Consider the following 18,634-nt stretch of genomic DNA (forward strand, 5'->3'; position numbering starts at 1 on the left):
AAGGACCGGACTGTTGAGTGTGCAGGCATCCACCGTCAGGCTTCGTATGTGGATGCAGCTAGCAGCATTTCATTTTCCTGATTTGGAAATTGCAGGCAAAAATACAGAAGCTCAGACTAACTCTGAACACTTGCAGATCCAGTTTTGACGATAATTGTTTAGCATAGATTAGTGCTTGTCTTTGAGCAGGAAACCAGGCATGGTGGGGTTTTTTTTGTTGTTTAGCTTGGTGGTTTTTTTTTTTTCATTCTCTCTGCTCTGCTGTGATACATGCTGCAAACCAGAGGCAAAAAGTCCTTGGAGGTGACATACCACCTTATTTTAAATCGAGCTCTCTATTTCTGTAAATAAGGTTTAGCTCTTCTGCAAAATTGTTTATAACATAGTTGACGTGAGAAACTCAATTTTAATATAATGAGTCTGTCTGCTTTCTGTTATCTCTTTATATCAAACCCAGGAAATTTAGGGTCACATATTTCATTTGAAAGTTAATTGAATATCTCCAAAGCGAGGAGTGATTGTTCTTTACCACTGCAAAGGGTTTTGTAATTTACTTATAACGGCAGTATTAACATTATAAATCTCTCACAGTCAAGCAAACTGTATTCGGCCTTTTTATGAGGGAAGGTTCATGTTTTTTATTGTGTGCTGTCATGAAGCAAAAGTACTGCTACCATTGCGTCGTTTGCTTTTTGTAAGATGTAATATGAAACTTGTAGTATTGAAATTCACCTCTGTACTTTGTTATTAAAGTCCAACACCCAGCACTGCAGTAGCTGCGACGCCAGTTCCTCTCTTTTACCGGGTCACTGTAAAACGGTTGTGTTGTTTAGTTGCTCAACCCCAAATTCTCAGCTTTTTTTTGTTAGTGAATTGGACCTAATCATCATTTCAGATATTAGATGCCTCAAAAGAACGCTAATTTTTTGTGAGCTGCTGACGCAGTCATAGCTTAGTCTTCTTTTTAAAGCATGATACTTAAATGTGCAAGGTAAGGCATTAATAAAAATAGTAGTATTGCATGAGAAATATAACGCATGACTTCTGTAAATGTCTAACTTGGATAAGAAATTTTAAGATTGAAAGTATATTCATTAAATAACAATAACATGCACAAATTCAGACCACATGCATGTTGTTGATCTTGTACTGATGCCAGAGAAACAAGAAGCAGCTTGTTTGGGTACCCTCTCTCAAGAATATTTTTCTAGTTCAGTTTAGTATCGCTCCCTCACGTAACTCTCGGTGATTTTGGTGGGGTTCTGAGGCAGATGCTAAAGTGCTGCTCATGGGACATGTTAGTCTGGCAGGTACAGACAGTGTATAAGAGGACCCCATCGTACTGTTTGATTCACCCCTGGGTGAACAGGTCCAGACATCCATGGATATCAGAAAGGAAAAGCTTTAAAAAAGCAATCTGTGTTGGAGGTTCTGGTCTGCTTTATTTTGTTCTGGGGAACAAAAATGTGCAGCTGTTGCTTGCTTGACCTTAAATGGAGATGATCTGGGCTTTCTCCAGTGGGATTAGAAATCTGCCACCAGAGCATGTTTCCTCTCATAAATTTATTTAGAGATCCGGTTGATGTTTGGGATAATGTCCAAAAAGAGATGTGTTATACTTCAGCATACCAGCTCCTTTATTTAAATAATAATAAGACTTCTCTTCCCATTGGCAATAATTTCCTGGACTATTTTTCCCTTTTGTGTGCTAGTTTTCAGAATTCCATCTGTAGACACTGGCCACCTGTATAACCTATGTGAAGAGTTTCAGATGTGTCTGGTCCATTGATAATCCATGACTCTGCATAGAAATGAACCATAACCCAAGCCCAATTATTTATAATACACAAGTTCAGCAGTAAGTCCGAGTACTCAGGTTAGTGTATTACTTCATGGTGCTGCTCCAGTTTTCTCTCATACTGCAAGTGTAGCTTTCACAATATCACACTGCTAAGGTTCTTGGATTGCACAACTTTGGTTTAAAAGCAACTAAAAATTAAGAGAAGGGAGAAGTGGATGCTCCCACAGATGTGCACTGGTTTGTGTAGGAGGGACAGAATAGCAGATTTTGGTATCAAAGCTGAACACTAGAATGAGATCTTTCCTTTTTGTAACCAGTATTTTTCTGGCCCGATTCTGAGATGCTTCCTGCAGCCTGTGTAATTGCCCGTAGCCATGCAGGTATCGGCAGATGTGGCTTACGAGACACTTTTTGCTGATCTCTGCTAAGGGAAAGGATGCAGCTAATGTATCCTTCAGTTACATTTGTACTGCAGGTCTAATACAACCTAGAGGGAGATGGGAGTTTTTTCTTCAGGACATAGGAAAAGCTGTATTTTCAGCTGGTGCAAACAGTGTTCCAGACTTATACCAGATAAGGAGATAGTCTAATCAATTTGGAGATAGTAGCATTTTCATATGCCATTGAGTTTTCTTGCTTGAATTTGATAGATTTATGACCCATATGTTTGTATGTTTTACCTGATGCCTCCTTTAATGTTTGTTTGACTTCAGTGATTCTCACTCAGTGGTGAGAATCTGGAATCTCAGTGGGTTTTGGGTGTATGTGGACGAAGTTGCCCTTCTGAAGCTGCAGGTTTTCCTGCTTCTATAGTGAGACTTAGTCTCTGTTAGCGTTATAGGAAATAGCTCTGCTGAGCAATCCAGGCTTTGCATCGTGTTATTCTCCTCTAGGACAAGCAGTGTTTACTTTTCCTAAGTATTGGACAGTCATTAGATTAGTTTGATCTTCACAGTTTGTTCCTCACTAGAAACAAGGTGAACTTTCTGAAGCAGCAACTTGAAGTGTACCATTGCAAAGTGATTAAAAAAACTTTACAAAATAAATTAATAGAAAACTATACAACTTGGGCTTAAATATTTCTCATTTTGGGAATGCTGAAGGCGCTGGCAGGACTAGTCATCTGATTTGTTACTAACCAAAGGCATTTTCAGAAAGGTCAGCTTGAATGTTTTCATTTCAGTTGATGTTACTGGCATGAATTTTTAACCATTAAAGTAGATCGCAGGGCTCAGAAGTGTATAACGCCTGTTTATTGTCTTTGGTGCTTTGACCCGATGTTAGGAGAGAAGTAGGGGAACAAGAAATTTTGCCTGGCTCTTGCTCTGAAAATCTACTATGGCCTTCCTCTTCCCATACTCCCACAGGGAGCAGTTATTTCACTTGGAGGCAACACAGTTAGCTCAGGCTTGGCCCATGTAGCTTTTTTTATTTTGCAACAAAATATGGCCAGCACAAAAAGCCATGCTCTTTCAAATACCTGTTGCTTTCATATCAATGAAGTATACTTTTTACTAGATTAATGAAGGGCAAATAATTGAATAGTGGCAGTTAATTGCAGCAGCGTAAAGTGTCTTCAAAATAGCAACATGATACAGAATAGGGAGTTCAGTGATCTTCATTACAGTGGAAGGTTTTTTAGTTCTATGAAATGCTGGGGAGAAGTGTTTTGGTGTTTACTGGTGTCCTCCATTGATTAGGCTGAACAATGTGCTTTAGGTGGTGTGCTGAGATCCTTATACCTAAGAAACTGTGTTGAGTGTCTTTGAGATAAACTGTTCTAGGAAGCACAGAGATTAGTTGTGTTATTTGACATGTTATGAGTGATGGATGAATGGCTGCACAAAGGCATATGAAGGAGAGATAAAGTTGGAAGACCATGTTCCAGTTGCCAAGTGGCAGTGCTGGATTATCTCCACTTAAACAGTAACTGCAGAATGGGAGAGAAATGATTGGGGTTTAGATTTAGCTGCTACCTATCTTCAGCTGAAGGTTGTCCTAACAAAAATGCATAGATGTTGCCCAAATAATGAACACGTTAGTAGCATTTAGTAGCTGAAGGATTCTCTTCTGCAGAGTATTGCAGTGACCGCCCTCATGTAGTGTGGAGGGGGAGCTTGTAGACCAGTGGCCTCAACATCTTGCCTCACTGGGATCTTCATTCAGATCAACGTGGAGATCACACTGACCAGACATTTAAAGGGCTTTCAGGCTAATTTTTAGTTGGCCCGACTTTGAGATGTGTATATGGGAAATGTGAACGAGAAACACTTTTCTTTCTCTTGGTTGGTGTTACAGAATGGTGTCTTTCTTTCTTAACGTATTTCTTCTGCGCATTGCCCTGCCTCTTTCTTGTTCTTTTTTTTTTTTTAATTTAATGGAGTGGCTATAAATAAAACTAGGACAATTCCCATGGTGGATGTCAGCCATCTATCACTTCCTTTCTTTATTATGTGCAATTCATAGCTAAAACACTATGGTAACTTTTTTTTAATTTCATCAGAAATCACTGAAGTTTATTTAAATAGCAGAATGTCTTTTCCCTCTGTAGAAATGAAGTGTTGTTTGATATTACATATGCAGAAAAAAACCCTTCATATTAATAATAAAATTTTATTCTGCTCCTAGCACCCCAGAAAATTAAGATCCTGACCTCTATTACTTGAGAATTTGAGGTACAAAACTTTGTATTTTTCTTTATTCTGTTGTAGTATGTGCCAAAATAAAAGTGTTGCTCTACTCCTCCAGTTCAGACCCTCTCTGAGTAGCAAGAACAGATTTCCTGGTCTTGCAAGTATTTTCTGACTATGTATTTTGTTACAGGCAGCTGCTTCCTCATGGTAGTTCTATTGTCACTCACTGGAGCGTGGAAACTTTTGTCATGTAGAGTCTCACAGGTCCTTTTGGCTGTAGCTGCCTGGCCACTGAGATGATGGGAAGAGCTTTTCTTCCTCCTTTTATGACTTTCTTCTTACAGAAGAAACTATTTGCTTTCTTCTTTTCATGGCCTCTGTTGAAAATGAATCGGTCCTGTGGTTTTGAAATACAGTCCTTTGTATCAGTTGGTTATATGAGTATTTGGTATAAAAATAGCATTGACATATTTGTGAATTAGAAAATGAAAACAAAGGCAGTTCATTCTGAAACATGAACTTTGCCACCTTCTAGATGAGCCTCCCTTCTGTGTTAAAATACAGTTACCTAATTCATGCTATATTAGATTAATCTAGTACTAGTTTTAAAAGAAGAGACTAAATGTATATTTATAGTTTGTTTTTGTCTTGCAATAAACTGCAACATTTATATTAAATTTAAAACTCTTCAGACTGCAGTAAGTCCTGTCTAGGTTAAGAAGTATACAGATTAAGGATATACTGTTTTATTTGATTAGTTTAATATATTAGCTACTGCTGTGAACGGAGTATGAGCATACTTGATATGGGGAAGGGAAAGGAAAAAAGGGAATGTTTCAGTGTAAAAAGGGCCTTCAAATATGCTTATAGCGTTATATAGCTGAAAAACACACCTGCTTGAATATTCAGTATGACATCTGCAGCATGTAGGACTACAAAGGCAAAAGTATGGAGGATCTCCTAAGCTCCCTACAGACCACCTGAGCTTCCTGGTACTTTTTTCCACCTATGGAGGATTTTGTAGATTTCCATTAATCTAAAATACCTTAGTAATGACGGTGCAGAAAGGTGAAATGAGAATTAGCAAGCCTTTTGAATTTCTCTAGTGGATAGAGTATAGCTTAATGAAAGAAGTAGTAGACTGACATTTGGAAAATTACGATTTTGAATCTCATCCTCATTACCAGCTATGCGCATGTTTCTTTGATTTTATTATTATTTTTTTTTTCCCAGTGACTGTAAGAAAGCTACTTTGAGTTTCAGTCACAGAGAAGCCAGGTAAAGAGGTATACATACAGCTTTGAACTAGTTGCTACTGGACCAACTTTTAGTTCTTACCAAATGTTTGGTGTTATTGATGCACTATTAGACAGTATGCTAGGAAGTGTTTGCTGCAGATGCTCTGCTTCTAGCAGAGTGATTCATCACTATGCTGGGAATCATCTTCCCCTCATTCTCTCAGTATTGGTCACAAAAGGGAGTCTCCAGCTGGAGCATGCAGAGACCTGCCTCTGTGTGTGACATTTTCCAGCATGATGAAAAACAGATTTAGATCCTCTCGAGTGGGAGATGCAGCTTCATCTTCATTTGGGCTCTGAGGATGTTCTGGGTGGAGAAGACCTTGTTCTTTTTAATTCAATCAAAAACTTTGTTCAACACATGTTTGTTTTGCTTTAGGCAGGGATAGTCTTATTTGTGTCTGTTAAAACCAGTATTTTGTTTACTAAATGGTTTCCACACTAGAAAATCTGCTGTGTTTTGGTGCTCTTTGGAGAGTGCCCCTCAGTTTATCTCCCAAGGAAGGAAAACACCTTCACACACTGACACGGATGTTCAAATGTACCCTTACATCATACTGCTACTTCTGTTAGAGACAAGTGCATTTCAAGTACCCCTCATAAATTCAAGTGGGAAAGGTTCATAATCTGGATTGAAGCCAAACAGTTTAAATATCTGTCACTTACTCCACACACAAATTGTGTGACTACCTTCCATGCTTGTGTGGTTCCCAGTTTCATAGACAGTCCGATGTTAAACTGGCTGCCTTTCTTCTGTTTGCCAGTGATGAGAAGTTTCGGGCCAGGATTTTCAAATCTCTGACTTTTGACATTTGAGAACCTGTTTTGTCAGAGGCGCAAAGCCTCTGTAATCACCTCTGAAATTTAGAAAGTCACTCAGGTACATGGTGTCTGCACGTGAGTTAAAAGTTGGGGTTTTTTTAAATTCTGGGGCACGTGACTGAATAATAGTTGTTTACATGATGATCTCTAATGTATGTGATCCTGTACAGGGATGGTGGTAAAATCCCTGCCTGAAGCAATGGAAATTTTTCCACAGTAGGTCATCTTCTGTCCTGCTTGTTTTGCTGGCTGAGACACAGCTAGTTCCTCCAAGGGACAATTCCTGCAGTGGGGGCAGAAAATATGCCTCTGATTTTCCCATCTGCTGGAGTTTTTCAAGGTAGTCACCAACAAATGTAAGTGCGCACGTACTCATGTGCAAACCTCTGACATCCATAGACCTTATTAACTCCACAAGAGAATGTTTTCGTAAAGAACTTGGTTTTGTCTTCCAATCCACAGGAAGGGGACTTTATTAAATCTCCCATTTGCTGCTGTTTATAGAATACCCTTGTCTTTTTTTCTATGTCTCTTTTTTTTTTTTTTTTTTTTAAATCTGTGTTTGTGGTAATGAGAGCTGGAGAAGAATAATGGGGGGGGGGGGCTTGCTGGGAGAGGGTGTCTTTGTTTCTGCTTCCTATTTTGGTTTATCAGCCTAAAAGGGAGTGGAAAACAGTATATTACCTAATCATTCCTTCCCCATGTGCTATCAGTTATAAACATGTACAGAAGTTGCATCTGCAAAGCTTGAAATGCACAGGTTCTGTTAATTTGGCTAGACTCCATTCTCTCTGCAAGTGCCCGTAGAGATTAGTTCTGGATTGCCATTATTAAATAAAGTGTGCTTTTGTGAGTCTGTGTGAATACTTGGGTTTGTGGTCATATAAATATTTTGAACACTTCTGCTTTATTTTTGTGGGAGTTTTTGTTTCTTTTTAACTTCAGTTAAATGTGTTGAATATTACACTCATGGCTCATATTTCTTTTAAAGTCATGAAAAGTTAAAACAAATGGAATGTTAGAAGAGAGGGTCAGTTTTCTGGTTCAGGGGCCAACACCCTACACAGAATCTAAAGGTCTTCCATTTGAAGAATCAGGACACTGATGCAGAGCATCAGTTTTCCCCAAATGTATATTCCTGCGTCATATTAAATTCAGAGTGACTTACCTCTCTTTCGGTATGTTTGCATGTTGTGTTAAGCGAATCTGATGCTCAGTACTTACTAGGTCCTTTAAAATTTTCTTTTCCAATTACTGCACAGTGAGTAAGTATTCTTTTTTTTTTTCTTCCCCTTCTAGTATTCACCCAAGTTGCACTCTCTTTTCATTATCCTCTTGTTACAGAAGGATTCTGTCAATTTCTGTGCAAGACTGATGGCTAGTTCTTGCAGAGTTTGTGCAAGCTGGCAAAAAAAAACGGATGCCTTTTTTGCTTGCTTTCTAGGTCACCTTTTGCATCCACTCATTTTTGGCCGTGAGTAGGAGTAATAAGTAATGAATGAGCAATCAGCACTGGCCCCTAGTAAACTGGTATTTGTAGATATTAGCAATTTACATTTAATATAAAGGTTCTTATAAACGATCAGAACTTGCTTGAGGATGCCTGAGTGCAAGTGACTGAGATGTTTTACCTTTAGGGGTGCTTACATTAATGACCAATTTGCACCTTGCCTTGTCTTCCCAACTATCCCTTTTTCTAATCTATTTCTGTCTTACTTATACAGTTCGTAAAATTTTGTAGTGAATAGCGTATGTCCTACATTTGTGCAGCACTTAAAACAATGGTCTTTTTGTGGGCTTTGAATAACTGCAGTCACTTTTTGATCATGCTGCTTTCCAGGCCAGAATGAGAAACGACAACAAAAAATATCGATTTAACAGTGAAGCTTTCACAAAAAGCTTTAAAAAAAAAAAAAGTTAATGCTGCTCTTGTAGAAGCTCTTTTTCATTTACAGATTTTTTTTTTTTTGGAAACAACATTTGAATTTAAATATAATGGGAAGATAAAATGAACACTTAATAAAACAAGTGCTTCTATACTTAGGAAAGACCCCATTGTTATCAGTGGAAAATTCCAGGCCCTGTTGCTTTTAACGTCATATTAAGTGGCACCTAGAAGTGTTTTGTGTTCATAACATTTGCCAGAATACAAATGGAAAGGATTTCTGACAAAAATAATATTGGTGTTGCATGGAGTATAAAGGAATGTTATAATAACACATAAAAGCAAGAGAGGTGTAATTGTTCATAGGAAGATAAGCAGAAGAGGGTATATAATCTAGCCTGCAGCTCTGGGAGTGCTGGTTTCACCCTTTAAGAGTGTAGTAGATTAAGGTGGCAGAGATGAGAAAGTTTAGGAGGATGCTGAAAGGCTGCAGCCTCTTGTAATGAGGCTGTCCTTGGCTCATACAGTAACAACATGCATTTGTAGGCACCCTGCAAAGTCTTTTCAGGGTCATCTTAGTTTGTTGTTTGAGACTTTTGGACAATACCATCAAGGATGTGAGAGGGAACGAAGCCTTGCCGGTTAGACAGTGGCCAGCATTCCAGTTCGCTTCCCTTACTAAACCCCTGTTATATTCCTGTTCTATTCAGTAACCCCTGCGGGATGCAGAATGAGCACATACAGATCTGTCACACATACAGTCTATGACTGCAAGCTAGGGCTGTGCTGCTGGTCCTGTGTGCACTCTCATAATTCAGATAACCAGCACAGGACTATTCTGAAAGATAAGAAAGTGCAGGAGGCTTTTTCTTTATTCTCTTAGGCCACCTTCATGTGGAAGTTTGTTTTCTTGAACTGATTGCATATCTAAATAGGAGGTCTTGGGTGGTAACTTCACATTGTCGCAGTAACTGCATAATAGTATTTTTTCCAGAAGCTTAGGAAATATGCAGTCCACAAACTGATACTTTTGGAGGGTTTGGTGCTGTCTGGAGTTGAGATAATTCAACTTGTTGGTTATGTGTTCATACTAATCCAGCACAAAGCTGTGCCACTGCAAAACGTGTCGTCTCGTATGCTGCTATTCCACTTAACAGTGTGTGCCAGTGCTAGATTTCACATGGCCTTGTACAATGAATCTGATAGGAGCCTGACCTAGATAGAAATAACCTTCATGTGCATGGGATGGAGGGAGAGTGTAGGACTAGGGCTGTCAGAAGGGAGCTGAAAGGTAGGAATGTTTGAAGTGGTGAGAAGGGACAGGAGAACAGGCCTCATTCCCTTTGACAGCAGTGTACATTTATGCCGCGTTTAAGCGACCATGCAGTTGCTATCAAAACTCTGCTTTACTATGCCATCAGGAGCAAAACTCTGCTTCCCCCCCCCCCCCCCCCCGCCTTTTTTCCTTCTCTGTGGTGAGTAGCATACCTGACCTTAGCATTTGTTTTCTCCCATCTCTCTTCGTATCCCAGCAACCATGTACTTGCTATGCTTTGCTCTTAATTCATTTGTAAGCTATTGTGGTAAGGGATCATGTCTTCCTCTCTTGCTGTGGTTATCAGACCTGACCTTGATAAAGTTCAGAAGCCTCAGCTGCAGTATAAACAGTGCTGGGCAAGAAGTAAACGTACAAATAACAGTAACTCGTAGGACAGTCAAATTCTCCCTGGCTTATGTGGGTCAAGTCCGTGAGGTCTCTAATAAAGCTTGTAATGCCTTGTGTGCAATGGGGATTTTGTTTGTGAAGGAGGCTTTGACAAAGATTCTTGAAAAAGGTTTAGTGGCTAGAGGGAGTGTTGCTTTTAGGAGGCAGTTTATTGCTGTTACTGTTCATTCTTTTCCCTTTTGAAAGCTTTCCACTCTCTAAAAGATACAGTGATAGTAGTGTGGTCTGGAAATAGCCAGCATTAGCATGTTAATTTTTTATTGGAAAAGCTTTAAAAAGTCATACAACAGATGCAATAATGTGGTTCCATCTAACTGAAGAGAGGCATGTTGGGGCTCCCCCCCAGAACCGAACAACTCTATTGCAATTTTAAACACTTGCTGCAAAGAGGAGGAGGAGGAAGAGCAGGTTTGTACACTAGCAAAGGACTTCATGTGCCTGTTTTGTAAAGCCCTGTGTGATTTTTGCAATGCCAAACTGAGTGGGTCTGGTTCTATAATGGTAAAAGACCCACATGAAAATGGCGGGGGGATGTTCTTGTATTGTCCTATATTGTCGTAACTAAATTTTCATTTCAACAACCTTGGTTTGTATGGGCTCTCAGCCTAGGAAACAAAGTATTTGCTGGCTGATTTCCTGTCTCTTTAGCGTTTATGGTATTTAGCTCTTTACTCATAAATCACTCTTTCTAAGCTTTTTTTTAATCATGAATATTGCTCTTCTTTGAACATGTTCTACTATTTCAGTGACTTTCTGGTAGCACAATGCCCAGAACTAAACATGTTCTTTCAGCTGGGTTTATGCCAGAGCTATTTAAAGTCACTGTCTTATTCCTTCCCTCACCCCCTTTCTCTGTTACTTGACATATAGGCAATCCATCCTTGCATTAAGCTGATTTTCGGGCAGGTTAAATTGTGAATGCCTGTCAAGTTTGTTCTCCCTGTTAGTTGTCGTCCCTCTTATATTAATTACTTTTCAGGTTGCATGTCTGTATAAAGTATGTGTTTGAGAAATTTTTCCCAGCCTTATTGTTCTTTTTTTTCTTAAAAACCTCCCCACCCCCCACACTGTCCTGGATTTCACCACTTTCTGTTGGCAGTGCTAACCTAACCTCTCCATGCTACATCTGTATTTCTCAGTACCTCGCAATTTGATGATGTTTCAATTTTGATTTTAATTATGCTCTATTCCTCATGAAAAATTCTCCAAAGAACACCACGTGTACCGTGGCTGGAATAAGGGTGCAAGGGCATGATTAGATGTTCTCTCCCCCATGACTGCTGGAGATCTGTGAAAGTATAGCAAAATGTGATACAGCCTAGGTGTTGCTGCCAAGAACTGTAATGATTATATCAAGCTGAGCAGAAACACTGTCTTCCCTAAATGGCAAAGATGGGGCAGAGTGGAACGGTAAGTAGGTGGTGGTGAAATACAGACACCACAAGCCCAGATTTCTTGAATCAGTCCATAGCCTTGTTTTTAGCCATCTGGGAGTCTGTTAGAACGCATCTTTGTGGCTGTTCTTTCTAGTGTGTTTCAGCAAGGCACAGCCTCTTTCCATAGAAATGATTCCTTGCCTTGCTTTTAAAGTAATGCAAAATTAGGGCCCAATCCCATGGTTGCAGCCTTCTGTCATTTTTCCTGCATGAGAGCCTCTAGCCCTGCCATGTTTTGCTGGTGAGACAACGGATGATCCCCCAGGATTGTCTGAATTAAGGGAGCTGTTGTGAGCTGAAACACTCAGCCTGATGTTAGGAAGAATTCTTGGTGGAGAGGAAGGAATGGGTAAATCCTCCTTTCCTCACCCAGGGCGGGGAGCAGTTGCAGAGCTGATCAGAGACCGCTGCTCTGCCTTTACAGATCTAATTCGTTTCCTATCTCAGACGAGCAAAGAGAAGGAGGCATCTCTGTGATAATAGTGCATTTGGGCTCGCTGCTGCCACATCTCCCTCTTCTTTCTCCCTCCTCGCCCAGTGAGGTGGTAGGGCGAGTGCTGCGTCCCTGAGGCACAGCCCGTGGGGACGCTCATATTTGTTTCCTCCACTGTTAGTCAAACAAAAGGAAGCATTTGTGGTGGGGCTGACATTGGTTGCACTGATTCTTTGCCTTGGATTAGCTGTGGATACAAGGAATTCTCTTTCTCCTGAATAATGAATGCCTATAAAATGCAGCGAGAGAAGAATGATATCTACAGAGGGGCTTTTATGATAGCACAGGGCAGTGTAAGCCGTTGGCCAAAAGGAATCACTCACTTAACATAACTTTTGGTGTTCTGATAGCTGTTAGTAGTGTAGTGGGCTGTGAAAACTTTACAGTTGTAATATAGGCGGTGCTAAATTTTTTAAAAAGCAGCTTTCAGAGAGGAAAAAAAAAACAACAGACCTTTGAAATCTATTGCTTTTTTTTTTTGAGATGAGTTATCATTTCTACATTTTACTTTACTTTGTGATACACCTTTGCAATACAGCATATTACGTAGAATGCTGTGCTGAGACAATGAACTGCTTCAGGCAGAAACTACGAGCATGTTTGGAGAAGATAATTTTAATCAGCACAATTAAAAACCCAGCTATTATTGGCTTAAGTTATCCAAATGTCATTACCCTCTAGTCCAGAGAAAAATTATTTTCCCACTGTTAAGAAACATGATGGAATCAGTCAGTAATGTGTGTTCCAGCAATAAATATTTGCATATAAGCTAGTACAGCAAAGATTTTTTATTTTATTTTTTTTCCCAGCAGCTAGCTGAGCCTCAAGCAGTGACTTGAAGGCTTGCCAGGTCGTGAAAGTCAAGGCCAAGCCCTTGTCAAAAAACAAGCTTGTGAGGACCTTTGGACGCCACTGTGCAAAGGATACTGTTTTAACTGAACAGATGTTCTCAGTCCAAGGCTGATACTCTTGGAAGAGGTGCCAGGGGACAAAAATAGTTGTATTTTCTAGGACAGATGGAAGAGAATGCTGTGCGTTCAAGCTGGCATTTTATTTTGTAGTTGTGGAGGATTCAAGTTGAGGACTTGGAGTTGTGGGTGGCTTTCTGTATGTGTGTCTTGAAAGTGTATCTTGCTCTTGCTATTTGGTTTGATGTCCTTAAGAGAGAAAATACTCAAATGTAACTGGACCCACCTGTGTGTTACCAGACCATTCAAATCAGCTAGAAAGCTTTTTGGAGTAGTCAACACCATGTGCTCATAAATGAGTGAAATATCTTGTTATTCTGGGAAGTGCTAAGAAGTATTTTTAGCATATTCTTTTTTTTTTTAATTGTCTGAAACAGGATCTCAGAAACAGAAATATTTTTTCTTCTTGTTTTCATCTGTTCGGAGTGACAAGTTGAAGCACACAGTTATAGTACAAAACAATATTTAATCTGTTATATGTGCATTTACAGCATATATATACTCCATAAGATCAGATATATTCCAAAGCCAAAAGCATCTTGGTCAGTTAGTTAAGGAGTAGACTGTATAGTATATTAATTTAAAAAACAAAACAAAAAACCGAAAAACACTATCATTAGCATCTAACTGACAAAATATTAATCTGTTCTTAACTTTGCAAAACCCATTGCCTTGCTTTTCAGCAGCCTTAATATTTAATTAACTTAGTCTATAGTCGCTTATTGTGACAAAGTTGAAGAGTTTCTTTCTAATTTTAGTGCAAACTATTAATATGCAAAGGTGCTAGATTGAAGTAATGGGCTTGCTTTGAAAAATTTTGTTGCAGAAACCACTGGTGGCTTCTAAAGTGTTTCCAGTTAAGATGGCTTCATATTTAAATATTTGTCTTTAATAGCTTCATTTTTATAGTTCAGTAATAAAGGCAAAATTCACCTTGCTCAATAAATGGTTTGATTTGGCTTTATAAAGTCTTGTATTTCCTGTTATCGTGTCAAACCCCTGTGGAGTGTTTCATTTAGGTAGAGGTGGAATTTCTGGCTCTGAAAAGTAAGGCTCTAATCCCAACTGCATTAAGGACTGTTTGTTTCTTTTTTTTTTTTTTTTTTGGCTGTAGTGTAATGGTATTGAGGTGGGTATAGAAAAGCATTTTTTAGCACTGTAGTGGGAGAAGCAAAAGAAAAAAATTTTATGACACAAAGTACAGTGGTAGTTCCTGATGTTGTCACTTTATACTGCGTGACATGGCATGTGTGACTAAAACTTCCACTGAAATAGTCTTACGCTGGTGCCTGCTAATTCAGCCAGTCACGTAGATAATTGTAATACAGAACAATGTGTGACAATCCTAAGGTATTCTGTAAGCACCAAAGATGACTTTGAAGTTATCTGGTCTGGACTGAGTGGCCCAGACAAAATTAATTTTAGATTAATTGATCCTTCAAGACTCTGCGCATGTATTACAGGAAGAATCATGTCTCGGTATCTTTCCTAAGTTTTATTAGACCTCTGCCCAAACCAAAAAGCCAAGGTGATATTGCCTATTTAGTTTTTTTTTTTAATGCTAATATTGATCATTGCGCATGAAAAATTAAGCAAGACAACTGTTAAATCGATTGCAAAGGTTAACAAATGGGTGGTAGGTCTTAAGTTAGGCAGCACTTAGCTTTGCCATTCCTTGCCTCCCAGTAGAGTGCGGTGCCATCTTTAACAACTTCCTTGAACAACCATAGGTTTAATGGACTGACTTACTAGAAATTGCAGATGTGACAGATTTTCTTCCCACAAAACTTTCAGATGTAGCATATGCTTCAGTAAGCAGTTGTATGCAGTGCTTTTTTTTTTTTTAGGTGCAGCAATTGAGAGAATTTTCAAATGTTTTCTGTAGTTTTTATTGGTTGTGGGATATAATCGTAAATGAGCATGGGATAAGAAATATGAACCGTAGTCATAAACCAGTGAACCATTTTAAGAGAAGACTTTGGTTTTGGTATTATTTCACATTTTACCTTTCCTCAAGAAGCACTGTTTATCCAGTCAATATGGCCTTTTCAATAAATATACAATAGTTGATATTGACTGGCAAGGAACACAGTCAGCATTTTCAATGTGCCTTTGGCCAGAAATTGGCATGAAGTGTTTAATACGTAGAATTGTTGATGGTTCTTTAAAGTCATTCATAACTAATTTACTACTGAAGCTATCCAGTTTACTGAGTGAAAGAAATACTCCCTGAAGAGGGTGAATTGGACTTAGAGGGGTGGGGGGTGACAGTCTTTTAAAAAGTTTTAGAACTAGTAAGTCTTGTCATATTATATCTGGATTTAAGCTCTAAATTAAAAGAGGGAAAATGTGGTTCTGTCCATTTTATCAATTAGCAAGCTAGGGATTGATCTGAACTACACTGAATGGGGGAAAAAGTAGTTTTTCAGCCTAGAGAAGAGACTACAGCTGTCAGGAGTTGGTTCCTGACTTCAGCACATCATGATATGGAGGCTTAGGCAATGAATTATCTCCATTCAGTGTTATAATTCACAGTAAAGCTTTGACCAGAAGCATCGATTGCTTGATAATTGTTTACCTAATTTTAATTGTTAATGATATGCCTTGGTCTTAATAAGGTTTATTGCAATGTCAAATGAAATCTAAAACATTTTAGAGCAATAAAAGTAAAAATACCCTAAAATCTACTTTACTTACAAAAAAAAAAAAAAGCCATATTTTCACTTTTTTTTCCTTCTGCTTTCTTCCAAAATGGTAAAAAGGCAACATAGTCCAGGATGACTTCCAGATAATAAAAAGATAAATCTTTTTTTTCAGTGATTAAACAGCTAGTGGAAGATTAGATGATACCTTATGGCAGCTGATGCTGGGATCCTTCAGTCTGATCACAGAAGTTCTAACTTAAAACTTCCCTTAAGCGAATTCCTGATACAACTATTTGTAATACTTTTTATATTCTGAGTATAAAAATTTTCTTGAGTAAACATCCCGGTTAGTTGTTTACTTTCCTTACAAACTATAATGCTTTTGGTTCATATTCAGTTCCACTGTCATCCTCAGTTTTGTTGTGAAACATGTAGCCTGGGTTTTGTGAAGGTGAATAGAAAGCCTGAAACATGCAACTTGTGAAACTTGTATTCTTGGAAACAGATTGGAATATAATTCTGTTTAAATTCTATGTTCTGTATTTTGAATGCACACACACGTAGGGGATTCTGTCTTTATATACTAAAGTTACAGGTGTGAGTCAAACAAGTGAAAGGAATAGTAAACATTATTTGCAGTTATCAGCAGGTCTAAAGCTGTCAAGCTATCTCATTTGTAGCACAACAAGAATTGCAGCAGGATATGAACATGTTGTGGTGTTTGTCTTGATTATGTACTTAAATTCTAAATGACCTTTTCATCTCAAACTGCTTTCAGAGCTATGAATTCTTTAGTAGAGAAATAATAAAATAAGTTTTAAATCACTGATACTGGACTGAAGTTTGTTTCAAGAAACTTGTTTATAAATCCAATTGTTTTATGTTAAGCAAATCTGAATTAAACTGAAAAAGAGCTGTTAGGTTTCTGAAACAACAAACCACTTTCTGTGATATCAGGACATTTACAATCACAGGTTGGAAGGGGCCTCAGGGATCATCTAGTCCAACCTTTCTGGGAAGAGCGCAGTCTGGACAAGATGGCCCAGCGCCCTGTCCAGCCGACTCTTGAAGGTGTCCAATGTGGCTGAGTCAACCCCTTCCCTGGGGAGACTATTCCAATGGGTGACTGTCCTCACTGTGACAAATTTTCCTCTCATGTCCAGTTGGAATCTCCCCGAGAGCAACTTGTGTCCATCCCCCCTTGTCCTCTAAATGTGACTCCGTGTAAAAAGGGAGTCTCCATCTTCTTTGTAGCTACCCCTTAAGTACTGGTACATGGTGATGAGATCCCCTCTGAGCCTCCTTTTCTCAAGGCTGAACAAACCCAGTTCTCCCAGCCTATCCTCATATGGCAGCTTCCCAGTCCTCTGAGCATCTTGGTGGCCCTTCTCTGTACCCCTTCCAGCCTGTCCACATTCTTTTTGTATAGCGGGGACCAGAACTGTACAGAGTACTCCAGGTGTGGCCTGACAAGCACTGACTAGAGCGGGATAATGACCTCTTTATCTCTGCTGGTGATGCCCTTTTTGATGCAACCCAGCATCCTGTTGGCCTTCTTGGCCGCAGCAGCGCACTGTTAGCTCATGTTGAGCTTCCTGTCCACCAGGACCCCCAAGCCCCTTTCCACAGAGCTGCTCTCCAGCCAGGTGGATCTCAGTCTGTGCTGCACTCCTGGATTATGTTTTCCCAGGTGCATGACCTTAACTTGTTCTTGGTGAACTTCGTAAGGTTCTTGCTGGTCCACTCTTCCAGCCTATCCAGATCTCCCTGCAGAGCAGCTCTCCCTTCTGGAGTGTCTGCTTCCCCACTCAACCTGGTGTCATCAGCAAACTTCATCAGACTACACTTGATCCCATTATCCAGATCACTGATGAAGATGTTGAATAACATTGGGCCCAATATTGATCCCTGGGGGACCCCACTTGTGACAGGTTGCCACTTTGAGAAAGAGCTATTTACCACCACCCTTTGGGTGCGGCCTGTCAGCCAGTTCCCCACCCACTGCACAGACCACTTGTCTAGGCCATAACACATCAATTTCTCCAGGAGGAAGCCATGGGAAACCATATCAAAAGCCTTGGAGAAGTCCAGGTAGACAATGTCCACCGCCCGCCCCACGTCAACCAAGCAAGTCCCTTTGTTGTAGAAGGCCACCAGGTTTGTCAAGCATGATCTGCCCTTAGTGAAGCCATGTTGGCTTTTCCCAATCATGTGCTTCAATTGACTTGTGATGGCCCTGAGGAGGATTTGTTCCATAACTTTCCCAGGGATTGAAGTAAGGCTGATGGGCCTATAGTTACCCGGATCCTCCCTCGAGCCCTTTATATCTAGGATAGTATTTACCTTTACTGTTTTGGAGGCTAATTCTACAATTATTTTATGCAGGTTCCGACTGGAACATCTCGTCAAAGTTACCCAGCTACCAGCTATCAGGACTTCAGCAACTGGGAATCTCTAATGAAAATTAAAGAGGGGCTGCTAAGACAGAAAGAGATTGTGATTGATCGGTGAGTAACCTGCCTCTGCTGTATTGATCAGATAACATGATGTAAAAGCTATGATGTAGGAACTGACTTTCAGGAGAGCTGCTTGTTCAGTAAAGTTGTTAGGTTCCAGTCCAGCAAATATTTATGCACAAATACGTGGGAGCTAATCTTTGCTGGGAGAGAAGACTGGCTGCTGGCTAAAAGTCTTTTACAGAGGTGGAAATTTACTGCGGGGTTTAACACGTCTGCAGTGGAAAAGGGAGAGTGAGACCAACAGCCAGTTCTGCTGTCAGCTTCCCCAGCTTAGCTTCTTACCAGTCTGGGGGTTTGTATCAGACATCTTTCTGCTTGTACAGGTCTTGGAAGTGATTTGCAAGATGAAAACTGGTAAACTGCGTTGCCCTGATTTTATTTTCAGTGACAAGTACAGAAATGCAATAG

The 18,634-nt window shown here is 39.6% G+C and overlaps 1 protein-coding gene across 1 annotated transcript in view; it reads left to right on the forward strand.

The window, feature by feature from the left end:
• Positions 1–18,634, forward strand: part of CEP85L (centrosomal protein 85 like) — a 122,486-nt gene that overhangs the window by 68,673 nt on the left and 35,179 nt on the right. Inside the window, exon 4 of the mRNA XM_064447401.1 lies at positions 18,093–18,214. Within this exon, the coding sequence (XP_064303471.1) occupies positions 18,093–18,214 (122 nt within the window). The remainder of the gene's footprint in view (positions 1–18,092; positions 18,215–18,634) is intronic.

The sequence above is a fragment of the Phalacrocorax carbo genome, chromosome 3 (genome assembly GCF_963921805.1).
Source record: "Phalacrocorax carbo chromosome 3, bPhaCar2.1, whole genome shotgun sequence".
Taxonomy (NCBI): domain Eukaryota; kingdom Metazoa; phylum Chordata; class Aves; order Suliformes; family Phalacrocoracidae; genus Phalacrocorax; species Phalacrocorax carbo.